The 27,657-nt window shown below is 42.6% G+C and overlaps 1 protein-coding gene across 3 annotated transcripts in view; it reads left to right on the top strand.

Annotated features, from left to right (window-relative positions):
* PTPRT (protein tyrosine phosphatase receptor type T) overlaps positions 1-27,657 on the top strand; it is a 1,038,801-nt gene that overhangs the window by 890,222 nt on the left and 120,922 nt on the right. For all 3 annotated transcript variants that reach the window (XM_055306331.1, XM_055306315.1, XM_055306321.1), the window contains one exon: positions 14,393-14,541. In XM_055306331.1, coding sequence (XP_055162306.1) covers positions 14,393-14,541 — 149 coding nt within the window. The remainder of the gene's footprint in view (positions 1-14,392; positions 14,542-27,657) is intronic.

Below are 27,657 nucleotides of genomic sequence, written 5' to 3' on the forward strand. Positions count from 1 at the left end.
GGAGGTGACATTCCATAGACCAGTTCTCCAAGGATAGTCCCAGCATCTCCTAGGAACTTGGAAATGCAGAGGTTCGGATCCTGCCTCAGACTCACCAAATCAGAAACTCCAAGGGTAGAGAGCAACCATCCCTGTTCTCACACACTCTCTAGATAACTCTAATCCACCCCTTGGGTTTGAGAATCACTGTCACACACCATCTATAGAGAAAGACCCACTTGTATTGCTCCAGTACAGGCAGCTGGTGCAGAAATAGATTAAAAGGATCAGGTCTAAGTCACAGCCATGCTCAAATACAGGACTGAGCAACAATAAAGGAATTGAAAGTGTTATTCATTCATTCCTTTAGTCAATCAACATTTTTAAAGCTTTTGTGACATTGTGCCAAGTGCTGAACTAGGTGCTAGAGAAAAGAGAAATGTGAGATAATGTATATGATGCAAGTTATTATAATGAAGGATGGTGAGAGCAGCAGGCAGATGATAAGGTTAGGAAATGGAGGTAAAGAATGTCCCATCAGGGAGAGATCAGAAAAGACCTCCTGGAAGACATAGTGCTTGAGATGGGACTTGATGGATTTGTGGTCTGTGAATACATTAATTCAACAAGTGCTTGTGCCAGAACCTGTGTGGGACCCTGAGGAATTTGGGGATTGCACGAGGCCAGCTTAGCCCTGCTGGTGTGGTTACAGTTTAGTTGGGGAGATGACCCTGGGGGCTGGCCCTCCAGCAGGCCAGCTTAGTTTCTGGATGGGAACTGAAGTCCCGGGGTGGGGGTGAGAAAGAGAGTGCCCTGGGCTGAGATCTGAGAAGAGGTATGGGCACAAGGGTATGGAATGCAGAAGGGGGTTCACTGAGCTGGGGGAGGAAGAGCCTCAGCTCAGAGGAGAACATCCCCAGGTAGAGACCTGCACCTCTGGAAGGGGTGCAAAGGTGAGGAGTCCCTGTCATTGGAGTTGACAATCAGATGTCCACTTGCTGGGGGCATTGCCAGGGGTCTCCCAGCTCGAGTGGGAGAATGACTCTGAAAACCCCAGAGGCCATTCCAGCCCAGAGAATCTAGGAGCCTGTAACCTGCAATGACCCAAAACTGAGGATCAGAGCATGACTGGGTGAAAAACATCTGCCCATGGATCTGGTTTGGTTTGTGGTCGTATAAGCAAGATATGGGTAGAGGAAGGAGGGCTGCAGGAAGAAAAAGTTGTCACCTTGGATCCCTGGAGTGCTCGTCTCAGGGAACAGATCAAACACAAAATAAGGTAAAAATAAAGCAGGGAAAAAACATGAGGACTGCCGGTGTGAAGAAGGGAGAAAAAAAACACTGGCATTTGCGGAGTGTCTCTTCTATGCCAGAGACCATGCTAGGAAATTTATACTAATTATTTCTAATCATTGTAGTAACTCTGTGAACAAGGGCTTATCAAATACCATTTTACAGAAAAGGAAACTGAGTCTTGTAGTGTCAGAGATGGAGACGCAATTGTGATTACACAGCTGGTTAGAACCAGGTTAATCTGGAGCAAAAGTCCCTTTCCAAGGCCCTGAGAACAGAAGGCTAGCTGCTTAGCCCAGGGGTTCTAAGCTCAGTGACCTGAAAGCATTCTGGGCACTTAACTACCATCTCAACCTGAGATTGTGTCCTCACTGTCCTATGGGGCGTTTATTCTCTTCCAGTTGCTTATTATTTAACAAATGCTCATAGAGAGCTTATTTGGTAGGTGACTGATCCTCTTGTAAGTGCCTTAGTATCAGTACCTATTTCAAACAGTTTTCATAAGAATTCACTATAATTGATCCCTGTTTTAAAGATGAGAAAATTGAGTTATAAAGAAGCTGAGAAATTGTCCAAGGCTCCATAGCTAGCAAAGAGTGGAGCTGGGACTTGAACCCAGGCAGTCTGTCTCCAGAGCCCATGCTGTTCCCTCTGGCCTCTTCTTCAGGATCCAAGGGGTAGTGTGGCCATGTGGCCAGTGGGAGGAGGGCCTGGCATCTGTCTTAGGCTTTCTGTTATATTGGTTCCCCCTGCCAGACCTCTAAAGGATGGTCAGACTGAGTCTGACTCTGTCCTTAGTGGAAAGAATGTAATATGTAAGAGAGCCAACCCAGGCAAGAAAGAGAGAGGGGCAGCCACATATGGAAGAAAGAAGCAAAAGCAGACAGGTAGAAGCATAGACAAGGAAAGCAAGGCAGCAGAAAGATGGAGGTGACAGGCAGTGGCTAGGGTCCTTTAGTCTTTTAAATTGTGGTGAGATGTGCTGCAGTTACTTCTATGGATTTGCCATTCCGGTGGAAATACATAGATGCCCCAGGCTAGGGTGGTGGGGGTAGGAGAGTAAGGACCCACAAGCTACATTCCAGAATTAGTACCCAACAGAATTAATGAGCAGACCAGATGTACATTATCTGCAGGATGTGAGTGTGAGTGTGAACTTTCTGCCTGCATGTGTGTACATATGTGTATGAGTGCATGTTTGTCCGCAAAGAGAGGGAGCCAGCTGAGAAGGCTTTGGGATGAGGGTGGATATGTGTAGGTCCTTGGCTAAACATGGCATAACCAGGAACCTTAGAGAACATTCGGAAGCCAGACTGCCTGAGTTTGAATCCCAGCTACATCTCTTAAAGCCCCGGTAGACTGAAAGTGAGTTATTTCCACTCTCTATGCTTGCCTCTCTCATCTGTGAAATGGGGATGTATTACTACCAATCTCTACAGTAATTAGAAGAATTAAAGGAGTAATACACTATGTTTGTGATGGCCTTAATAGTGCCTAGCATGGAATAAGTGCTATACATATGTTTATTAAATAAATGAAATAAATTTGGGATTTATTGTTTCATGGACATTGTTTCCTAGGGCTTCATAACAAAATACTACCAATTGGATGTCTGAAAACTAGATTTATTCTCTCACGGTTCTGGAGGGTAGAAGTCTGAAATCAAGATGTCAGCAGGGTCATTCTCCCTCTAGAACTCTGAGTAGAATCCTTCCTTGCTTCTTCCTAATGTCTAGTGGCTGCTGGCAATCCTTGGCTTCCAGCTGCCTCCCTTCATTCTCTACCTCTGTCCGCACATGCCTTCTCCCTTCATGTCTCCATCCAAATTTCCCTCTTCTTATAAGACCTGTTAGAGTAGGGCCCACCTTGATAACTTACTCCATCTTAACTTGATTGCATTTCCAAAGACCCTATTTCCAAATAAGGTCACATTCACAGGTACCAGAGGTTAGGGTTTCAATATATCTTTTAAAGGGGGACAGAATGCAACCACTAACAGTCATTTAAAAAGCTGCTGTTCTTGCCTTGGTTCTAAGATGCCAACTACCCCTTGTAGTGAAATCAATACCCAGAAAGGGTAAAGGGTTTGTCCCTAGTAACTCATTAAGGTGTCGGGAGATCTGGGGCTGGCACCCCGATCTCCTAGTTCTTGGTCCTCCACTTTCACAGGTGAAACATTAGAGGGACTGTTCAGTGATTCAGACCAGCTGAAGAGTGGGTCCTCAACATCAAGGCCCTCAAACTTCAGCATGCATCTGAATTACCTGGAGAGATTATTAATCATCCAGAGTTTCTGATTCAGTAGGTCAGGGGTGGGGCCAGAGAAATTGTATTTCTAATATGTTCCCAGGTGAAACTGATGTTGCTGGTCCAGAGACCGCACTGTTCTACATGGGTGGTGCTCAAGCTTGGTGGCACATTTTAATCACCTAGAGAGCTTCTGAAAACCCACATGCCCAGGCTGCACCCCAGACCAATTAAATTAGAAGCTCATCAGAAATTTTTAAAGCTCCCCAAATGATTTGCGCAGCCAAGGTTGAGAAGCGTGGCTCTAGAATACATCAAAGAATGTTTTTAGAGGAAAAGCATTCTTCAGGGCTTCCACCTTAGAAGATTTTGTATTTAATAAATAATGAGGCCATTTAAATTAATGTGGCTGTTTCCTGTATTTAAAAGATTACCAGAGAGCATGTATTGAGTGCTTACGGTGTACCATGCACTAGGAAAAATGCTTCGCTAGCCACATACCATTTCATCTTCACAACAACCTTCTGGGAAAGCACTAACTACTGTTACATTCTTTTCAGACCAGAGGAAACTGACATGCAGAGGGATGAGTAACTTGAAAGAGCTCACACAGCTAGTCTGAGATAGAGCCAGGTTTTGACGCCAGGCTGTCTGGCACCAAAGCCAGTGTGTTAACTGTTTTGCCACTCTGCCTCCTAAGAAAAAGTGGTGTGTTCTCCTTTAAATTCTGCATGCATCCATAGCTTCATTTACATGATCAATTCTGATGTGGTGTAGCCCAGCCCCTGCCTCAATTACAGTAATTTTGAGTTAGTGATGTTTGGATTAATGAGGTTTTGCTGTATTCCTAAGGGACTAGAATCATGTGTACCGTGGACTGAATTTGCACTTCTAATTTCATTCTGAGAAGAGAGGTGGAGTAATGCTGGAACAGGTGTCCTGCGCTGGCAGGTAGAAAGCAGGGGTTGGGTCCTATGGCTTCTGCCACTGTGCTGTATGCCTTGGCTAAGCCCCTCCTCTGTCTGGGCCTGTTTTGTCTTGAATAAAATGAAAGGATAGAAGTACGGTTCCCTTACAGTTCTGATGGGTAACTTTAATTAAAGGTCCAATCATGTGAGCCCAGAAGCATCCTGGCTTCAGAGGACACAGTGCCAGCTTTTAATAGGAATAAGAGTTGCAGCTGTGTGTTTTCTTTGTCTACCTCCTATGGGCTGAGGATCTCTCTCTGGCTCCAGTGTTCTAATCTTTGTGGCTTCCCAGGAATGTCTGGCCAGAGATACCAAAAAGAGGATGGGGCAGAGGAAGAGCCCTGTGGGGAAAAGAAAGAGTGCTGGAGGGTATTATGCTGAGTGAAGTAAGTCAATCGGAGAAGGACAAACATTATATGGTCTCATTCATTTGGGGAATATAAAAAATAGTGAACGAGAATAAAGGGGAAAGGAGAAAAAATGAGTGGGAAATATCAGAAAGGGAGACTGAACATGAAAGACTCCTAACTCTGGGAAACACACTAGGGGTAGTGGAAGGGGAGGAGGGCAGAGGGTGGGGGTGAGTGAGTGATGGGAACTGAGGGGGGCACTTGATGGGATGAGCACTGGGTGTTATTCTATATGTTGGCAAATTGAACACCAATAAAAAACAAATTTATTTAAAAAAAAGGAAAGAGTGCCTTATCCACGTCTCCCCGGGAGACCAGGCATAACTTCACATCTAAGGAAAAACCCTGGGTGGAACCCCAAGCACTTTCCCCAATTTGGCTGGAGCCTCCTGTTCCCAGGCCAGAACAGATTCAAGGGTTTTGCAGAATCCAGATGTCAGAACTCCTTACCGTCTCTTTTCCAAGTAGCTTCTTAGTCCCTACTTGAGCTTTTCCAATGATGGGGGTGTTCATTACTTCCAAAAGCTTAAGCAGGGCAAGGGTCATGCATGGTTCTTTACATCATGGTCTCTTTCTAAGAGCCACTGATACAAAGTAGGTGCCCATTAAATATTTTCCCAACAAATTAATGAGCAAAGAGGAAGTAACTACTAACTTTGGGAAGGAGATGAAGACTTCTAAGAGTAGGGGACATTTGAGTTGGGACTTGAAACACATAGAGAAGGTTACCAAAGAAGAAGAAATGGGAAGGACAGTCAGACATTAGATATTTATAAGAGACCCAAGCATTTCTACTTTGTTATTTTTTTAATGGGCATTATTTGTTTATTAAACTTTATTATCTAAGAATTATGCTCAAACTTTCCATGGTTTATCACATTTAATTATTGCAAGGTTGCAGAAAGTTTTTGAAGCTTCAATGAGATACCTGTTCCTCAGTCTCCTGCCTAAATACGTGTTCCCCACTTTTCCCCCACCTCTCTGTTTCAGCTGAGCACAGAGAAGTAATGACTGTCCAGTAAATTTGATGTTTGTTGTTTGTTTTTTGTTTTATAAATTATTTTTATTGGTGTTCAATTACATACATACAGAATACTCCAGTGTCATCCCGTCATGTGTAACCTCAGTGCCGTCACCATTCACCCACCACCTCCTACTCCACACCATCAGTCATTTCCAGAGTTAAGAAGTACTTTCTGTTTGTCTCCTTTTGATATTTTCACCATTTTTCTCCCTTCCCTTATATTCCTTTCGCTTATTATTCTATTCCCAAATGCGTGAGAACATACATGATTTGTCTGTAGCGTACTGTGGCCCAATTCAAAAAGGGTGTGTGCCTGAGTTTTTCTGGGATTTTGATGGAATTATGTTACATTTAGATATTTCATTATTTTGAGTTTATCTTTGTGTATGGTAAAGAGAGTGGTCCAGTTTATTCTTCTTGCATGTGGTTTGACCAATTTTCCTAGCCATTTTATTGAAGAGACTGTTCTTTCTTCTAGTGGGTCGTTTCCTCCTTTATCGTATATTAGTTGCGCATAAGTTCAGGGTCACTCAGGGTCTAGGTTTTCTGCCCATGATCTCTTGTGTCTGTTTTTGTGCCGTACCACACTGTCTGATGATACACAGCTTTGTAGTACAACTGAATTCTGGCATGTATGCCAGCTATGGTTTTTTTTTTTAAACTTCCCTCGTGTTGGGGGTCTTTTTGATTCCACACAAATCTTAACCTATTTGTTCTAAGTTTGAAGAAAGTCCATGGTATTTAGATAGGGATTGATTTATATGTAAATGTGCCCTGGCTAACCTAGAACATATTTCACATTATTAATTTGCCATCCACTGAGCTGGAATATTTTTCATCTCTTTGTGTTACCCCACCCCCAAACAAAATTTTCTAATTTTTCAGAAGTGTTCTGTAGATTTAGGGTATATTTGGAACCATTTGAATGGTAAATGGTTCTACAACTTTTATTTTCAGGTTGTAGGGTCTTCTGTCTAAAATGAGCTCTTGTAGACAGCAAATAGATGGGACTGTTTTTTTATCCAGTCTGAAAACTCTGCCGCCTTTTGTTGGGGTCATTAAAGCCCATTCGTTCAGAGTTACTTGAATTCTTCTTAAAGGGGAGTTTTAGAGTCCCCTTAAAATTTCTTGCAGAGGCTAGGTTTGCGGGTAAATATTCTTTTGTTCCTGCCTGTCTTGGATGTTCTTTATCTTCCTTACACTTTTGATTGAGAGCCTCTGCTGGATAACGTATTCTTGGTGGCATGTTCTTCTCTTTTAGGACCCTCGAATATATCCTGCAGCCCTTTTGGCCTGCCAAGTCTCTGTGGTATGAGGTCTGCTGTTACCCTAATATTTTCTTTCCATGAAGTCAGGGGATTCTTGTCTCTTGCTGCTTTTAGGATCTTCTCTTTCATCTTTGGAATTTGCAACGCTTCAAATTACGATGTCGAGGTGTTGAACGGTTTTTATTGAGATTTTAGGGGGGGTTCTCTTTATTCCTGGTATTGAATGCCTGTTTCCATTCCCAGATGGGGAAGTTTTCAGCTAGGATTGTTCAAATAAGTATTCTGGCCCTCTGTCCCTTTTCAGCGCCACTCGGAACCCAATTAAACGTCGGTTTTTGGCCTTAGAGGGTATTTATTTGCCTTAATCTGTCTTCATGGTTCTTTACATTGTTTATCTCTTTTTTCTCAGTACCCTCTATGCATTAACTTGTCTTCTATGTCACTCACTGTTCTTCACTCGTAACTCGTCGTTAGGACTTCTAGTTTGGATTGCATCTCTTTCAATTGATTTTTAATTTCTGCCTGATTGGATCTAAATTCTGCTAGTCATGGAGTCACTCGTGAGGGCCTTAATGCTTTTTTCTAGAGCCACCAGTAGCTGTAGAATAGTGATTCTGACTTGGCTTTTGACATGAAGTGTAAATCCAGATTTTTGTAACTCTGTATGGGAGAGAGGGCTGTTCTGATTTTTCTTTGAGTGAGGTTTTCCTTCTATCATATTTGCTCAGTTGCAGCGTGGCCAAAAGAAACAAGTGTATTGGAACGGGGGGGGAGTATCATGGTCCCTCTAGTGTCTTCTGGGGGAGGGCATGTTGCGTTGCCTTTCAGGTAGTTAGCACTTGGGGGCAGTGCTCTGCCCCAGCCTGCTGCAGGGCTCAGGGGGGTGTTTACCAGTGGGGCCAGGAGGAAACACGCCGCAGTTGCTATGGCAACTCTGGAAAGCCTGGATTCACCCTCCGCAGGAATATGGGGCGTGGGGTCTCGGGCCTCTCGTCAGCAGGGCTGGTGGCTCCGGCGGGGCCGCTGATTGCTAGCTCGGGGCGGGGTCTCGCGTATCGGGCCTTTCACCTGGCCTCGGCTGTCCCGGGGGAGGCCGGATCCTGGGCTGTGTCGGCGGCCTGTGCTGGGGGCCTGCGCTGTGGGATTCTCGCGCTCGCCCCGCAGACCCTAGGGAGCGCCGCCGAGCCTCGAGCTGCTTTCCGGTCGGTACCTAGTGCGCGCTGCAGCATTATGGAGCTCGGCGTACTCTAGGGGGCAGGTGTTGTTAGGGTCCCGGGAGCCCGAGGGCTTCCCCGCCCGGCTCTGGGTCTGTCTCCAACTCGCGACGCCCTTTCCGCGCCCGGTGAAGGTGGTGCCGTCCTGCGCTCCGGGACGGGCCTTTGTCCTGGGGACACTCGCCAAGGCTCAGCCGGCTCTCGCGGGGCTCCTCCTCGGAGGCCTTTTGTTACTGTATTTCTTATTCGTATTCTACCTTGATAGAAGCCGCGAACTCTTTCTCACTGTAGGTTTCGTGGTCCTCTCTTTACATCTCAGGCGACCGATTCGTAAATTTTCAGGATGGTTTGAAGGTTATTAGGTAATTAGGTGGGGACAGGTGATTGGGGGACCCGTGCTTTCGCCATTGCCTCCCTCATTATGGTTGTTGTATTTATTACAATCAATTACAGAATATTGTGGAGTTTAGCATTAGTCATTCTCCCTGGACCCCAGGAACCTCTAAAGGAGTTTTACCAATATTTTAACCAATTCTTTCTACCTGTCAAAGTACTCAAGGAGTAAAATACACAAATTACCATTTCTGGCCAATTCACTCCACATTCTGGAATAAAGAATATTATAATTCTAACCTGTGCACGCTTAGTTTTTCTCAAGCTAGGAAAAAAAAATCAAAATGGGAGTCACTTTCATTATCATACAAATAATAATACTTTGTTCTTTCTTCCTTGTGTCAAGCCAGTCTGGCTCTAAATCTGCCCCTGGGGCCATGGCAAAGCCAGACGTCAGATGTGTGAAGAGAGCATTCCTGAATATTCCCTCTCCTTAAGAAATAATCCCCATTGTTTCAGACACTCCTCCGCTCATAGCTCATAGCATGATTTCAGAACCTTTCACTGCCTTGCATTCTTCTCCCTCAAGCCATTCCACCTGACACTATCCCTTATAAAGAGTGGTGCTCAGAATAAATCATAGGACTCACGGTCCATCATGGGCATATCCCCTGCCACCTACCCTCACTCAGCTAACAAGCAAAGGTCAGAAAGACCTCAGAGTGATCTGTTAGAAGAAAGAATGCCAAGAGCTATGGTCACATCACATTGTCCCCACCTGTCAGAAACGGTAAACTTCAGATTGCTTGGTCTTAAAAACATTCTTCAGCTCTAGAAATGTCCCTGCAGAGGAATAGATAGGCTTATGCATGTCGTCTTTTTATCAGCTTTTGGTACCCCCTGCTGGTGAAATAGTGTGACCCAGTTGGCAAAAATCTCAGAACAGCTAGAGAAAAAACATTGCAAGTTTCAGAAGTCATAAGTACTTGAGTCTTGAAGCATCTGAAGATTCCATGAGTTATGTGACTATACTATATATCATGTAACTTATTTTATGTGATTAAAAAAAAAAACATTCTGTAGCTATGGCTATTCGGTGGGCTCTGGGTGGGGAGGGGATTCTGACTTCTGTAAACATTCCATTAATTCTGCAAACATACCAAGAATTCTATGACAACCACCGGAAGAAAATGCTAAGTTGTCAGCCAAAAATATTCATAAGTAGAAATATTTCAGGTCACAAACTAATTTTGTGCAAGTTTTTCTTCCTCTTTCCCTCTATGTATCTTTTTTTAAAGTGGTTATAATTTGCAGTCAGAGTACGATGGCAATCTTTTCTGCACTTCAAATTGTAGACTTTAAAAAAAAATTGTACAACAAATTTATTGAGCACTGGCTATGTGCCAGATACTCAGCAAGAAATTGGAGAAGGTGCAGAAGTCAAAAGCCCTTCACCCAAGAGGTTCTTGCCCTGGTGGGTGGGAGAGTTGAATCACTTCAGTTCAACTAGACAGGTGCTTAGCTGACATGGCAACAAGGCTTTCCTTGATCTGCTGAGAGGGTTCAAATCACCTATGGGCATTCTCATAGCTCCATGCATTTCTCTCTTTGGCTTTCATCACTTTTGTGATTTTATATTTGTTTCTGTATTTATCTATTTAGCACCTGTCTTTGCCCACTAGCATCTGTGTTCTGTGAAGGTCAAGGTTGTGACTGGCTCTTGTCATTGTGATTGTACATCCAGCAGAGACTGGGACATGTATGTGCTCAATAAATATTTGTACAGCAGATGAGTCAACTGGGACATGTAGGTGCTCAATAAATATTTGTACAGCAGATGAGTCAACCAAGAAGAAAAAGCCAAAAATCTATTTAGAGGAGCAAGAGAAACATCATAGGAGAGGTGACATTTGAATACCACTGAGCCTTGAAGGATGAAGAGGAAGTGGCCAGTGGAAAAGAATTGGGACACAGGGATATAGAGTATTGAGGAATGGCTGGAGGGTGAAGATGAAGTAGTTGGTGTTTCCTAAGAGGAGGTGTGTGTGGAAGATGAGGCTGAATTGAAGCTTGGAGACATAGCCTGTGAGTCTTTCATCCCCTACTCATAGGCTTGGATTTTCCCCTCTCTTAAGGAAACAAAGGGAGGAGAATCAGTTAAGCTCTATGGCTATAGGAATAAACATGATTTTTCCTGTATTACCGAGAGGGCTTTTTAATACTTCAATTTTGAATTCTGGTAAAATATAAATCCCAAAACTATAGCTTTGTGTTTCATTTCTTTCTACGTACCTTCCTTCTATTTCCACTTTGTAGCTGTGTTTGCCAGGTGCTGAAAGACCTGTCTATACAGTTTTAAATTATTATATAGCATCATCATCACTGTGAACCAACCTATAGTGTCAGCCATGGGCTAAATACTAAGGATGCCATACTCCTGAGTTTTTACAACTTGATTAACTGTCCAGGTTTTAAATATCTGTGTTTTGGAGAAGCTCAGTTTTTCATTTTTCATCCAGGTTTTCAGAGCTGCCCAAACATTTCTGTAAAATACCATTTTTCATAGAAACAGTGAGACCTTTTTTTATTACTATTATTCCTTTGGAAACAAATGATTTGTGCCTAAGACAACTCTCTCCATATTATTTTCCCCCTAATGGAATGAGATTGGTTGGGAGTTCTGCCCCTACGGAAATATCAAAGCCTCTAGTACACACTCACTTCTAGTTTTAAAGTTAACTTTCTTATTGGATTTCCTTTTATTTCCTGCTCAGGCAGTGTGAGCAGAGCTCAGAGAGAGGCAACAGATCTGCTGTATATCTTTTCAAATTTATGATTAAGAAGGTCACATATACATTTTTAAACATACTCCTTTTTGATAATAAATGAAGAATAAAATTTCGAAATGTCATCAGTAGTAGACCACTCATTTCTCTTTCATTGACGCCCTCCCCCTGCCCCCAGTCTGATTGCCTGGTGATGGAGAGAAAACCCAACTGATCCAGTGCTTCACTCTTCATTGTTTACTGTCTGCCAGGAATAGTCTGACTACTAGAAGAGAATGCCTGTAGCCAGGGTGCCAGGGTGGCTCAGTGGTTGAGTGTCTGCCTTTGGCTCAGGTCATGATCCTGGGGTCCTGGGATCAAGTCCCACTTCAGGTTTCCTAAAGGGAGTCTACTTCTCCCTCTGCCTATGTCTCTGCCTCTCTCTTGTCTCTTGTGTCTAGGTCTCTTGTCTCTTGTAAATAAATAAATAATCTTTTTTAAAAAAAGAGGAAAGAAAGAAAGAATTCCATTTTAGGTTATATTTGTCTTCAAATTGTGGCAAAATTGGGGAGATAAAATTATTTTCTTGGTGGGGATTTCCTGGATTCAGATTCGCTCTTCCTGCTTCTCCACTCTGCTCTTTGCTTCCAGAGCTAGATCTGCATGGACTCCAGGCCTCTGGCTTCCAGTTGGGTTTAGCTAATAAGAGCCACTGTTCAGAGGTTAGGATGTAGTCAGGGTGTTTATACCTCTGCTTCCCTTCCTGGGAGGAGCAACTAGATCCTTTGAGAGAAGACTGCTGCTTCTGGGCAGGTGGTCTTTCATTTTCACAACTCTCTCCTTCTGGGTTCTGGTCACTGCTTCTTCTGCTTGTCTCACTGGACACATGGGTGGCCATCAGCTCACCGGTCACTCTAGTGGACCTTGGGTTCCCCTTCACCCTTCTTTCGTCAGTAGTCCTTTTGCACATAAACTCTCCCCAAATTGTCCCCACTTGAGTGTGCCATCTGTCATTTTTCTGTGCGATCCACATCTAGATTGAGTGACCCATGTGAAAAGGATCACTATCATACCATCAAACCAGAACTCATCCTAGATGAACTCCTCTAAGATACTTCTGTATATAGGATTATTCTTTCATTTCAAATCTCCTCTGACAGGGAGATCATTACCTCTTGAACTGCGTATTTCTTGACCAGGCAGCCTCCATTTTGGAAATTATTCCCTACATGGCGTTGTATTTGACATCTCTGAGAGATCTGTTGTTTCTGTGTTGAGTTAGGAGTGATCAAGGTTGAAGTTGAAGCCAAGACCTATGGAAAAAGGAGCAAGAGACCTGAGAGAATTTATCCCCAAGATTTAAAGTACCTATCAGCTTCCATGTCACAGGAACAAAATAACTGTATTTAGAATCAGAAATGTGGGGAAATCTCAGAGGAACCATGTTGATTTTTTTTTAAAATTTGAAGAACTGTGATATGCAAGAGGTGTTAGTCAAGTCTTTGTATTTCTAATGATCTCAGAACAGTCAGTTAAGATTTAAGAGAATTAGATTTGAAATCCACATGAAGAACTTTTTAACCCTTTAGCTTCTGGGGGAGGTGTTAAGATCTATACCACTTGATATCCAGGGACTTCATGGTGGGTCTCTTGGACTGTTGTTGGACCAATACGGTTGATATAAAAATAAGAATAGCAGTTGCCATGTGTTGAATGTTCTCTGTATGCCAGGCACCGTGCTCCATGTACTTCACACTTGATCTCATTTCATCATCATGACCCTCTGCGGTTGGTCCTGTTGTCTATCACAGTACATAGAGGGTAAGGTTCAGAACTTGAAGAGGTTAAAGTAATTACTGGGGAAATGCAGCCAGCACATAGCAGAGATAGGATATGTACTCATGACTTCCTGATGCCAAAACCAGTGGTTTTAATCTGCAGTGGATAATGTCAGAATGACTTGGACTAGGTGGCCACATACAAGCCCAGCCCCTGTCCTGCCTCCATGAGCAAGGGCCTCTGTGTGCTTTTATCAGATCTTGAAATGATTCTAATTTCCACCAGAGTTTGGGAGCCACTGTTTTAAACTAGTATTATTATAAATGCAATCTGGTTCTGAGGATCTTTTATTTCTATGAGAATAATTAGTCATCAAGTTCAGCTTCCAGTTTTCTCTTTTGAGCTACACGACTGTCTACCCCCCCCCACCCTCACTTTAACCAACTACCAGCTCCTACTTGAGTCTACCATTGTTTGGTGTATTATTTTGCCATCTTTGTCCCTCTGAGAAAGGTCAGACTCCATTTTGAACCTCAGTCAGAGCCTTAGGAACAGAAAGATCCATCCAGCCTCTTTCTCCCTTTGGAAGGAGAGCATGGGAAGCATCATACAAGTCTCACTGATTTCCCTTTTTTTTTTTTTAATAAACTTTTTTTTTTTTGGTGTTCAATTTGCCAACATATAGAATAACACCCAGTGCTCATCCCGTCAAGTGCCCACCTCAGTGCCCATCACTCAGTCACTCCCACCCCCCACCCATCTCCCCTTCCACCACCCCTAGTTCATTTCCCAGAGTTAGGAGTCTTTCATGTTCTGTCTCCCTTTCTGATATTTCCCATTTTAAGCTCAAATAAAGAACAAACCTATTGCTGAAGGTGAGCCAGGATAAGTTTCATATTTCTGAGTAAATGAAAACCATTAATAGTTTTAGGAGGACTTAGGCTTATTCTTCCTTGACATTGGAGTACCTATCTTGACTGTTTCTGGAGAATGCATCAGGTTTGGGGTTTAAGGATGATGAGTGGGGAAGAAGAGCAATCTAATCTTCCCAATGCTTTACTATAACTGAAACCATCTGACTGTGATTTTTTCCTCTTGCACATGTCCCAAAGGAAGCTGGCCAAGAAGCAGAAGGAGACACAGAGTGGAGCCCAGAGGGAGATGGGGCCTGTGGCCTCAGCCGACAAACCCACTACCAAGCTCAGCACCAGCCGCAATGATGAAGGCTTCTCCTCTAGCTCTCAGGATGTTAATGGATTCAGTAAGTTGAGCCAACTAGGGGGAGGGGAATGTCCATGGTCCACCTTGACCCTGGTATCTCTGCTGTGGACCCCTCACAGTGGTCATATGCTATAGGACATGGGCTCAGGATGTTTCCCTGAGATGATCAAGGATGAAGGTTCTCCCTGGATGACTTGGAGCAGAGTTAAGTGCTTAGGGAACTGAGACTCAGAGAAGCAAATTCTCCAATGTCCCAGGGCTGATGAGTAACATATCCAGACCTGGAACCTGGGCCTCCCATGCCTGGCCAATTCCAAGCCACAGCCAGTGTTCCAAGTGGTATTCAGTCAAGAGCACCTGAGCTCCCATGCAGAGTTGATACAGGATCCAAGCCGATAGAAATGGCTAAGACATCAGGGTTCACCCTAGTCCAAAGGAGAATCTTAAGACTGGCAACATTTAAAGCTACCTTGGTGGTCAGACTCAAGAGGGCTAACTTTAGTTCTCACATTTCTTTGAGGATCCTGAGGATATCCTGAGGATAATCCTCCAGGATTTAATAGAAAGGCCAGATCTCCCAGCCTCTGCTCCAGATGGGGCATTCAGAAACTCTAAAGGAATATGAGCAGAGACAAATGTCCTCCACACACTGTGCCAATGGCAAATGGAAGAAGCCCTAATTCATAAAAATCACATAGATACGATCAGTTTGGGGTGGTAGGGAGTCTATGAGAAAAAATGAAAACAGGAAACAAATATTTATTGACCATCTTTGTCCTCTCCACGCCCTATACGATACTTTGTATAATTGTTCCCATTTTGTAGATAAGGCATCCAAAGTCCCGCGCATTTGGCTGACCATCTCAGAATAACCTAGCTAATTCCTGATGGATCCAGGTTCTGATAACTCAGATCCATGATTGCTAACCTCAGGGAAGCACAGAAGCCATCCAAGAAAGTTTTCAAAGAACACACATCTAGGCCCTGCACCTTACCAACTAAATCAGAATCTCCAGAGGGAAGAGGGAGAGGGAGATGAGGGGTAAGGTGGGATGTGGATTTAGTAAAAGCCAGTTAGACGGTTCTTAGAGGCACATCGGTTAATAACACTGAACTCTGAAGGAAGCAGTAGCCATTTTCAAATATTGACATGCTGCCTTAGGAAAGAGATTAGTTTTAAACCTATAAAAACATTGAAAAAGTAAAATGAATACTCCTATACTTTGTACCTAGATTCACCATTTATTCACACATATTCTCTCCGTGTGTGTGTATATGTATATATTATATAAAAAATGTATATATATATATAATTTTCTGAACCATTTAGAAGTAGGTTGCAGACATCATGACACTCTATCTCCAGAGAATCCAGCATGTGCTTCCTAAGAACTAGGACAGCTCTTCAACGTAACCACTATAAAATTATCTTACCCAAGAAATGTAACCTTATTATACTATCTAATATACCTCAGTTATACAGTCTACAGTTAAATTTCCTCAGTGGCCCCCAAATATTTAGTATTGTTGTTTTAAAGATTTTATTTATTTATTCATGAGAGACATAGAAAGAGAGAGACACAGGCAGAAGGAGAAGCAGGCTCCCTGCGAGGAGCCTGATGCTGAACTCAGTCCCAGGACCCCAGGATCATGCCCTGAGCCAAAGGCAGACACTCAACCACTGAGTCACCCAGTTTCTCCTGTTGTCGTTTTAATCCAAGGTCCAGTCAAGGTGCTCACATAGTATGTGGTCATCATGTCTCTCCATTACCTTTTATCTAAAACAGCCCTCCCTTCTATATTTTTTCTTTCAAAGTGCCGACGTCTTTTAAAAGTCGAGGCCAGTTGTCCCATAGGATGTGACACAATTCAGATTCATCTGATATTTTTCGTCATGATCACATTCAGGTTAACATGTTGACAAAAGTGTGACAAAGGTGGTATCATACACTCCCCTTTGCATTGTATCAGTAGACAAACGCTATCCCATTGCCCATTGTTGGCAATGCTAAGTCTGCACACTTCTTAAGATTGTGTAATGGCTTTAAAGACAAAGTCTAACAGTGCATACTGATTATTTCATAAGCAAATATTTAACTTCTGTTTTCCTCAGAGAGCAGAGCAAGTTTGCAGTCTGCCTACCCACGAAGCCAGTCCTTTTTCCCTTCTCAACCCAGATGAATCACAGAGATTCATACCTTCCCTCAGGACCAGGAAAAGAGTATAGTGGCATAGGTGGCCAGGAGAGGCAGAAAAAGGGTTGACAGAAAAATGGGCTTGGTGTGTCATCCTTAAAGAAAGGCTCATCCAGAGCTCCCCAAGAGTCTCAACCTATATTAATCTGTCACGGATTCTCCAGCTTTTGGCCTAGGGTCTGGGAAGTTTGACAAGTTTAGCTGATAGGACATCCTGGTCAAGTGATACCCATTCTGCTAAAACCTTTCCTGGATAGGCCACTTTCTTCTACATACTTTTCTCCATTTGTAGAAATGCCCCAGGAAGACTGAGTGCAAAAATATTATAGTCAGGGATACATGACCTCAAAATTATAGGTATTTGAACTTAAACTTTCTGATCTCAATTGAAAATCTGAGTAACACCAATTTCTTGGATTTCAAGGGGAAACATCACCACTGTTTTCCCCATGGGCTAAAACTTAGACTTTTAAGAGGAAAGCACCTAAGACCAAGGTAGATTAGCCAGCCAGAGGGGAAGAGGAATTCTATCCAATAGAATCTAATTGGGTGTCTTCAAGTCCAGAGACAATATTTCCAAATGATTGATATATGTGTGTGATTTATACACACACACACACACACACACACACAGTCATACTCATTTGTACAGAGGCATACACATATATACAGACATATATGTATATACATTTTAATGATACTGCTTTTAAAAAGACGGAAAAACATTTTGATTGGCATTATACTCAATTATTAAGAAATTTTGCATTTGTATGAATCACTGAATATTTTAGGACTCTATCTATGCTTCTGGTGTCCTCAGGCTACAGCCACAAACACGCTCTGGGGATTCTTTTTAATGCCCTGGAATGCATCAGGTACCTTTTAAAATGCCCTGTGGAACTACTGGGATGAGATTTGAGGGGAAAAAAATGTAAGTAATGCTTACACTAGAGATGTAGAAATTGCTTCTGAAATCACCCTGATGTATGTAAAATTGAATCTATTTTCGCGGCATTAGGGAAGTGACTGTCTGGCTTCTGCATCGGCTTTAGGAGGCCCTGAGATGATTTGCAAATGTTGAGGAAGCACGGAGAAAGGCAGAGCACAAGAATACATGTCACATCAGAAAAGATTACAGAAGAATGTGCCCTGAGCAATTATTTCATTATTGAACAGGTGGGCTCTTGCCTAATTTAAACTCCACATCTCCCTGCATACCTTGATTTTTTCTGGGGCTTTCTATTCCAAATGACTGCTAAATTCTGCGGCAACCATTCAGTCAAGCCTGTGGATTTTGTATAGGAACAATGACCTCGGGGCTGGAAGGGTGATAGGGCTTTGTCAGCTACAGGCCTGGCTTTGGAGTGCTGCTGCATTCTTGAGAAAAGCGTGCATGTCACATTTCAAGGACAAACAATGTGCATTGTTTTCAGTTTAAAGAAATGCCAGCTTTTATTAAGTAATCTCATTTTGATCTTATTGCTCTGTATACCTGATTGTTATTTTTTTTTCTGAGATCTTTCGCTCACTGGGATAATTTTCCGCATCTTTCTTCTGATGCTGTCTTTTTATATACATGCTTACATCTTCTTCTTTATATCTTTTGTTCATAGTGTCATCTTCTCCGTGTTCATTTTCAGTCCAAATCAAAGTGCTTCAAAACAAATCCCTGTTGAATTTCTATGATAGTGATGCTAGCAGGCCAGGTCCAAGGACCTAGAGGGGGTCCCGCAGGACCAGCAAAGAGGGTCCCTGGCTGTGTGCCCAGGATAGAAATCAAACATGAGGCAGCAGGAGATGAAAGCAGAGTTTATCGAAGGTATAAAAGAGAGTGCAGGTACAGAGTGTCCAGGAGACTCAGAAAGGAAAAGGGATAGTCTTATATATATTTGGGGCCTGGAGCAGGGGGCGTTATTGAAGATGGTGGTCTGGTATACATGTCCACTCAGGCATTCAGGAACTGGGTAGACTAAAGACAAGAGAATAATTCTTATTCCTTGGAGCCAGGGTATCCTGGCATCAAGATGTCTAATGCCTGTTCTGGAATATACATATGACACCTTCATCTGGTCCTTCTCACCTGGTCCTTAGATGCTATCTGTTCTAAGGAAATCACTAACCCCTTGTCCCTTACAAGGGAGAACATACGCTGTTTGCATTCTTAGGTATGTATACAGTAGTGTCTTGCATATAATACATGTTTCTACTGAGCTTTTCATAGTTTACAAAAGTCCTTTTGTAAAATAAGGACCTGGAGCCAAAGGTCCTTATTCATGCACCATAAGATAGCTTGTACATTTATTATACCCTTATTCTACATTCAAGAAAATAGAGGTTCGGAGAGACTCTATGCCCCAAATCACCTAGGCATTTGCAGAGTCATATTAAGGATCTGTTTCTCTTGATGTCAGTTTGGTTCTATTCATCCAGCTCTGCAGAGAATTTGGGAACATATTCTCTAAAAGTACCTACAGTAAAACAGTAATAAGAGAAATAAATAATCAAGATCAGGAACACGTAAACAAAGACAAGAAGATGGAGACCAGGTTGGATTAAAATATAATTGTATTAGATTAAAAAGTAATCTAAATATGCAGGCTGGTAACTTTCAAATTCCAATTTGGTTTGAGCTTTCTAGTAGCAAAAGCTCAAATAGGAAAGTAACTTTCATTGGTACTTGGTACATACTAGACCAAATGCTTTATATAAATCCCATTCTTAAGTCTCCTAAGAACTCTATGAATTAGAAATGATTCTCACTCCAAAATAAGGGAACTGAGTTTTGGAGAGCTAAAATAAACAAGGCAGCATCACACACACAAAGAGTGGGGATGGGATTAGAAGCCAAATAGGGTCATTGGGCTGCAGAACTAGTGTTCCTTGTCTTGTACTATGAATGGTAGCCCACCACTCACCAGTCTTACTGGTGGCCACTGGTGGCTAGGAGAAAAGGAGAGTGCTACTCTTCTCCGGATGGCCAGCCAGCTTTTCTTCCATGTGGGCAGAAGCTGCTGCCATCACTATGTCCCACATGGAGGCCTGGGGCTGGGCACTGACATGGAGGTGATCAGATTCCCTCAAGGTGCCAGGCTCTGTGATGAGCACATTCAAATACACATCTTCATCTGTCCTCACAAAACCCTATGCAGTGATAGGCTTATTATCAGACCCATTTTACAGTTGAAACTGGTGCTCTAGATATTGAAAAATCTTCCTCAAGTCACATGATGAATAGAGAGGGAGGGTCTGAACCCCAAGCTAGATGTTTGACTTTCAGAACCAGATATCTTTGTTTTTCCTCTAATCTTCACCTTTCTGCCCACCACAAGGCTAGGTGAAGGAGAGAAAAGAGATGAAGAGGACTAGCCCTGCTGGCTGGTAGGACAGTGCCTCCTCTCAATCTCTTTATCCACTTGAGAGCCCACAGGAAGGCAGCTGCCAAGTGGATGCTCTAACAGGCAGGATCTGTGGGAATTGTCCCTCTAGGAGCCTCCTAGGAGGTGGGACTGTAGACCAGATGGCCCCATCCTCAGGCATTCCTTATCTGGACCAAGCCCTAGATAGACACATAGAGAGGGGAGCAAGGGATGGCCCTGGGCACAGAGAGCTCATAGCTCCTAAGGGGAACAGGTGGTCCAACCACAAACATTTGTGCAGAGGCCAACAGGGGCTGCAGTAGCATTCTGCCTGCAAAAAGAACCAGAAGACTCTTCCCCTAACTTTGTACCTCCAGTGCAACCGAAAATATATCTGACAGCCTCAGAGCTAGCAGCGGCCTCAGAGATGTTTGCTGCTGCTGAAAAGGGTTGATTCTGAAACCTGATGTCCTCCATGACCTTCAGCCACCAACCTCCTAAAAGGATGTCCTTGCCAGTACATCAGGTAATGTCCAAGATTGATACCCTGCAGGATAGCTTGGCAGAGATGGGGCAGGCAGAAGGGAGCACCAGGCAAAATTTTAACCTGATTATTTTAGGAACATATTATATAACTAAGGCAATTCAAATAGGGAATACAGATCATGACTTTAAAAGTGTAATGACTGAGGCTGCCTTAAACTCCTTAGGAAAAATCCTTCACCCTTTCAGAAGGATGTTGAGCCAGCTGGAGAAATGGGTCTCTGGGAAAATTGGTCTGGCTGTGACCCTCCGTTTGGAAGCTATGCCCTTGATGATGTATGATGTTAGAGATTGCTAGTGATACCTTCACTCTGTTCGGCACCTGCTGGGGAAGCTCTACTTCTTAAAGTATTGCAGCCAGGTAGGAATTATTATTCTGATGTCATAGGAAACCTAAACTCCATAAAGTGAAATACATTTCTGCTATCCCATCTTTGCAATATTCTGACTTGACCTGCCTTCCTCTTCTTAAAACCCTTCCTTGTAGTTCCCAAGGGAGAAGCTATTGTCCTAAGCATGGACTCATTGGCTCTCCATGGCTGCTCACCAGTGTGTATCCCAACCACTACCCAACCCTCTGGCCCATCTGATACCCACTGAGTACTTGTTTGAATGTAGGAATGAGAGAACGAATGTTGGACCTGGAACTCCAATGAAGATCTTCTGGCTCTGAGCCCATATCTGCTTCCAGCTCCTCTGGTAGTGCATTCTCTCTCCTGTTACATTGCAATGTGTAACTTCCATCCATTCATTCTTGGTTTTGTACACAAGTATGTATTGGTCAGCAACCATATGTTGGCCCCTTTTCTGCCCTCCGATGTCACATAAGATAGTGAAGCCAGTCTTTCTCTTCCAGCAGTACTCACTCCCACTCCATGCTGTTGGACTGTGGCCATGTGTTTTCCTGCAGGTCCTTCCCTCAGACTGAGCAGCTCACAACAACCATCAGTCTTCTTTGGGATACATTTCTGTTTTCTAGTTTCCTCAAAATCTCAGTTGGCACCTCTGTCTCCATTTGGTCTGTGTCTATGGAGTACATGGCCTCCAAGATGAACATGACTCTCTGCATTAGGTTGAATTACTGGAAGTTTAGAGAGCTGCTACCACCCTTCACTCTGGTTTCCAAACCTGGGTTCAGAATACATTGCTCACATTTGAGTGAACCTCCAAATGTCCATCACATATCTCCCTAATGCAGAGCTTATGGCTTCTAACTAAGGCTGACTCATTCAGCCCAAGTAAGATGATTTGGGGGGCCTAAGTAAAGGACTTTATATTTCCTCTGTTTTATATCTTCTTGTTAGATTTGACTCCGTTATCCCAGCCTACTAGGACATTTTTTATTTCTGATTGTGTCAGCTGATGAGCTCACTTAATTCTCCCAGTTTGGAGCCCCAAAATGTACTAATGTACTAGATTATTATTATTCATAATGCCAGGTACCATCTATTGAACATTAATTATGTGCCTATTTCCAGATGAGTATTTTATATGCATTTTCTTGTTGGGAAGATTAAGTAAATGTTATGATTTTCCCTGATGATTTACAAGTGAGAAAACTGAGGTTAAAACAGTAAGAGTTTGCCCAAGGCTCGTGGCTTTAAGTATCAGAGCTGGAACTGAAACCAGGATCTGACATGCCTACAAACTCTACTAAGCTGCAGGTGTTACTCTTCCCATTATATAGAAAAAGAAATTGAGGTCTACAGATACTGAGTACTGAGTCATTCGCTCAAAGTAGTGGTTCTCAGAGTGTGGTCCCCAAATGAGAAGCATCAGCATCACGTGGGAACTCTATGGAAGCAACTTCTTGGGCCCTACCCCAGACCTACTGAACCCAAAGCTCTGGGGATGGGGCCCAGCCATCATTGTTTTTAACAAGCCTTCCAGGTGATGCTGATGCACATTCAAGTTTGAGTCACTGACTCCAGGTTAAGCCTGGGACTGTCAGACTCCAAAGGCCTTGCTCTTTACGTGCCAAGTTGTCTCTGATAATAGTAGAGTTACAGCACACTGAGAGAGAAAGGCTAACTCCCCCTTTCTCGAAGTGAAGGCATTGCTACTTGGAAGTACTAGACCTTAAGGTTGCTAAAACCCGTTTATAGCTATGCCCCATTTATAGCTGTTCTTTCTCAACAATCTCTAGAGCTCTTTCTCCTTTTGTCTGAATAGCAAACAACCTAAGAGTCAGAATGGAAGCAGTGGAAATTTACAAGGAAAAGCAATCATGAGTCACACAGTGAAACCAAGAGCTCAACGGAACATCATGAAGAGAAATTTTTAAAAAATGCACGAAATTCTGTATGCAAGGACAATTATATTTTTCTGGTTGCTCCAAGATTAAATTGAATCTAGGAGAAGAATTGAATGTTACAAGCTTGCCACCTCCAGTTTTATTGAATATTTTACAGGGATTATTGAATATTTTGTAATCATCCACTTGGCTGACAGATTAAAGGACACACTTATTTAGTTCCTGGCAACCCAAAGTTGACTGGAATTATTTATTCCCTGGAAGTGCAAAATGGAAATTTAAGTGGCCTTGAAAAAGGCAGACAAACTGCCTATCACAAACACTGAGTTAAACTAACACAAGTTTCAGAGAAGGTTATTAGACTCAAAAAGGAACGGAATAGACCATCAAAACTAAATATTACCTTAGACATCATCTGATCCAAACTTCCCATCTTAAAGATGAAGAATTGAGTCCCAGAGAGTTTCCTCAAGGTCACTTACTGAGTCATGAGCAAAAGAACATAGGCTAGAATTGGGGGCTGTGACCGTTCTAGTCTTTGTCCCACAGTCTCCTTCTGATGAATGAAATATGGTCAATAATGCTTTGTCTTCTGTAGACATTTTCTGTAAACCCCCAATCCAATTTTTGTGCAAATAGAATCTTCTCAAATCGAATTATACTTTTCATCTCCTGGTTATGGGAGCTGAGGTGTCCCTTTAAATATTCATTGAATACCAACTGTATGCCAAGTGGTATAGGGGTTGTAAAGATAAATAAGACATGGTCTCTGCCTTTAAGAATATTATTGTCCTCCAAGAGGAGACTTGTAAGTGGATTAGGTTCAATAACTGTGATAAGTGATAGAGAAAAGGTGTGTATAGTGCCCTAGGAACACTGAACATAGGCTCAGGCTCAACCTTGGACAATACTATGTGAGAGAATGGATTTTGACTTGAGGGAGATACAAGAGGAAGATTGTCCCTAATGGAAGAGACAAAGGCTTGGACAAGGATCATGATGGGACAGGGTGTTCTGTGTTGAGTGCATATGGCCAGAGGTAAGGCTGGAAGAGTAGCTGGAAGCTGCCTAAGAAGAGTCTATTTGTAGCCTACTTAAATTCACTTTCTAGAAAGGGCAACCTATTTGGAAATTAGAGGGATCCCAGCATTAGGTGCCTCTGCACATTGTTGGAACCTGGCCTCATATTCTCTTTGATTTATATAGATTCAGGTTTCCATTGTAGATAAGTAGGGACAGCATTTTATCAGCTACAAATCTTTACTTTCTTTCAAGCCGGCATAGCCATTCCTTCTCAAAGAGCCTCAGTAAAGCTACAAAGCTAAAGTTGCATTTAGAAATTTATGCTAGCCCACTGCATCTTGAGAAGAAAATAGATTGTTCTCTGTACCTCATAGGTAGTCTTGAATTACAACAGGGCACTTAGAAAGTGCTTGTTAAAGTAATCAGGGATAAAGAAGTGAAGTTGAAAATATAAATACGTAGTTGCTAGGTAGCAGAATACACCAAGCTTAGAGACCAGGTTTTTGTTTTGTTTTCCCTCAGCTTAGTGCTACAGCCTTGGTGATTTGAAAGCCTAAATAATAATTCTCCTAGCTAACAATTTATGTGTAATTACTGGACAAAGCACCTTACATGCATCATTTCATATTCTTAACAATTCTGTTGGGCAGGTTAGGAAAACGGAGGCTCAGAGAATTTAAGTAACTTGCTCAAGGTCACCCAGCTACTAAGAGGTCAAATCTGGGTTTGAATCTGGATTTATATTATTGACCTATCAGCACCCCATCTTTCTTGAAACACTTTCTTTGCTTGACTTTTCCTGTTCTGCTTTTCCTCCTCCCTCCTCAGCCATTTCTTCTCATTCTTTATTTTCCTTTCCTCCTCTTTTTTCCCAACTTCTAATCATTGAAGCATCCCGGAGCTCAGTCCAGAATCTTCTCTTTTCTGCTCATACTCAGTCTAAGTGGGTGGTGATGACATTAAATGAGATCATGAGCACAAAGAGGCCAGATTTGGAGCAGAAGAGGGGGAGTTTACATTTAGACGGGTTAGGTTGGAGGTGCTGTTGAGTCATTGAAGGGATGGATGTCAAGTAGGCAGCTGGATCTGTGGGCCTGGAGCTCAGCAGAGGCGTACAGCCTGGAGATATAAATATTTGCTACATTGTGTACACAAGGTTATTGAAGACCTTGCCATGAATAAGGAAACTGAGGCCCATTGAGATGAAACACTCTTGGATCACTGAGCAAGTTAATGGAAGAGCCAGAACAATGAAACAGGACTTATATATTAGGAGTGCCTGTAGAAAAGCAGTCACAGCTGAGGGCAAAACATGGGACTATAAAAGGGACTGTGTGAATGTGATCTAAGCACAGAACCTTCTGGTCATTCACCCGGATTCAGAGATGGAACTCAGAGTGTGTGAAGAAGTTAACAGATTAGGTGGCCTCATGGCTATCCACTTGGCCTGGATTATGATAGAATCTCAACATTCTAAGCAGATTTTGATCTGCTTTGAACCCACTAATTCAAAAGTAGAAATTTCAAAGAAACTGAAGTCTGGTTCATATTTTAGTGGGCTGAGAGTAGATCTATATCTCTTAGAAAGTCGATGAAGGACTAGTCATAGGGTTGGTTCCATCACACAGTTTGAGGAGCCCACCTGAAATTTTTGCCCAGTGGTTGCCGCAGGTATGAGGCATAAGAAAAGATGTAGAGGTTTAGAAAGGGAACATCATTAAGAGGTAGCATTTGAGGGGTGCCTGAGTGACTCAGTCAGTTAAGCATCTGCCTTCAGCTCAAGTCATGATCCCGGGCTCCTAAGATCAAGCCCCACATTAGGCTCCCTGCTCAGTGGGGAGTCTGCTTCTACCTCCCTTCCCCACTCACGCTTTCTGTCAGTATCTCTGTGTCTCTCAAATAAATAAATAAAATATTTAAAGTAAAAAAGAAGCATTTAACGAAGTAGAAGAAAAGATCAGAAGGCCGAGGACAGGCAAAGTCCATCTGTTCCCATTATTACCATCCCTATCATTCTCTGGGTGGCGCCTTATGTATTTCTGGAGGAGGGTGCCATGAGGTTTGGTTACTCAAGCTAACTTACCCTAGACAACCAGTTCCATACCACTTTTTGATTACTCTGTGTCTTCCATATAGCTAGAATCCATCTGCACCTGCTCCCTCCATCTTTGTCCAAGTTACTACCATCTCTTACTTCAATAAGATCCACAACCCCTAAATAATCATCAGATTCATCCTTGTCATTCTCTAGTCCATGTTTTTCTTAACCACTAGGGAGATGCAAATTGGAACATGCTGCCTCATCCTTTCCTGGCTTAAAACAATTCTGTTGCTTCTGGTTATCTTACACTGTAAACCAAAGTCCTCATCCTTACCTTACATAAAGGTCTTGCCCTGTCCACCACTCCAAGTTCTCACATATCATTGCCTCCTTCTCTGTGAGTCCCAGTCATACTACCTTCTTCTCTCAGTAGTTCACCTTTTCTATACTCCTTCCGCCACAGGGCCTTTGTCCATGCTATTGCTCTGTCTCATGCAGGCTCTACAAACGATAGCCTATAGACCACATGCAGCCTACTCTCTGTTTTGGTAAATAAAGTTTTATTGGAACCACCAATGCTTATTTGTTTACAAGCTATCTATATATAGCTGCCTTTGTGCTGTATCAGTAGAGTTTAGTAATTGCTGCAGAGGCCATCTAGACCACAAAGCCTAATTATTTACTCTCTAGCACTTAACAGAAATGTCTTCCAAACTCCTCATCTAGCTATACCCATACTCTTTTTCTAACTGACTCCTTTAGATCTCAAGTCACAGATTTCCTCCATTCTTAACCATTTCACCCCAAACCAGATTGAATCCCTTTGTTAGGTGCTTAATAGAATTTTGCTCCCCTTTTCTTCTCAGCACTAACTTCATCTTTCAAGTGTGTTTGTTTAAAGTCCAACCCTTCTGACAGGTGGCAGTTTCCAAGAGGGAAGGACCATCTATATTTTGCATATTACTGTATTCCTAGCATGTAACATGATGTATGGCACAGAACTGATACCCAAAAATGTTTATTTAGTTGAATGGATAAATTAGTGGATGGATGGATAGACAGATGGGACTCAGACAAAGCAGTCCTATATATTAAGTCAGAATAAAAGGGAATACGTAGAAAGCTTGGTACAGCTGACACTCTACACTATTGTCCTGTTTTCTGCATCCAGAATTGAGTATATGTAGACAAAGGAATTAAAGAATGTGGGTGTTTTTTGTTTGTTTGTTTTCCCAATCAGTTGATATCCAGAACTTAACATGTCTCCTACCTTCTGTCACCAATCCCTAGTCTGCCAACATCGAGAGGAATTTTACAAGTTCCTTTTCATGGTTTCTGCAGAAGTGGGAGCTACTACTCAAAATATCCTCAAGTAATCAACTATTGCCTGGTTTGGAAATGTGATACAATCATTCCTCCAATCATAGGAAAAAGAAAGGAAAACAGTTGGTAGTCTTCAGACCACACACAAATGGGGACAAAACTCAGACTGCTTTCTGGCTCTGCCAGCAGAAGAAGCAAAACAAAGTAGTAAATACAGGAAGCAGATGTAGCAACAGATTGTGGCTCTCCATAGCTGGATGGCCTCACAAATAGCCATGGGAACATCAGTTGTCTAGGAAAGTTCTGGAAGACAGTGGCACCTATTACATGTATCCAATTTCTATGGTCATGGAGAGTTGGTTTCCTCATACCACTTGTTCTGGGAACTGAGCTATTTCTTTAGTTACTGAAACTCACTTGA

Source organism: Nyctereutes procyonoides, unplaced genomic scaffold, assembly GCF_905146905.1.
Source record: "Nyctereutes procyonoides isolate TBG_1078 unplaced genomic scaffold, NYPRO_anot_genome, whole genome shotgun sequence".
Taxonomy (NCBI): domain Eukaryota; kingdom Metazoa; phylum Chordata; class Mammalia; order Carnivora; family Canidae; genus Nyctereutes; species Nyctereutes procyonoides.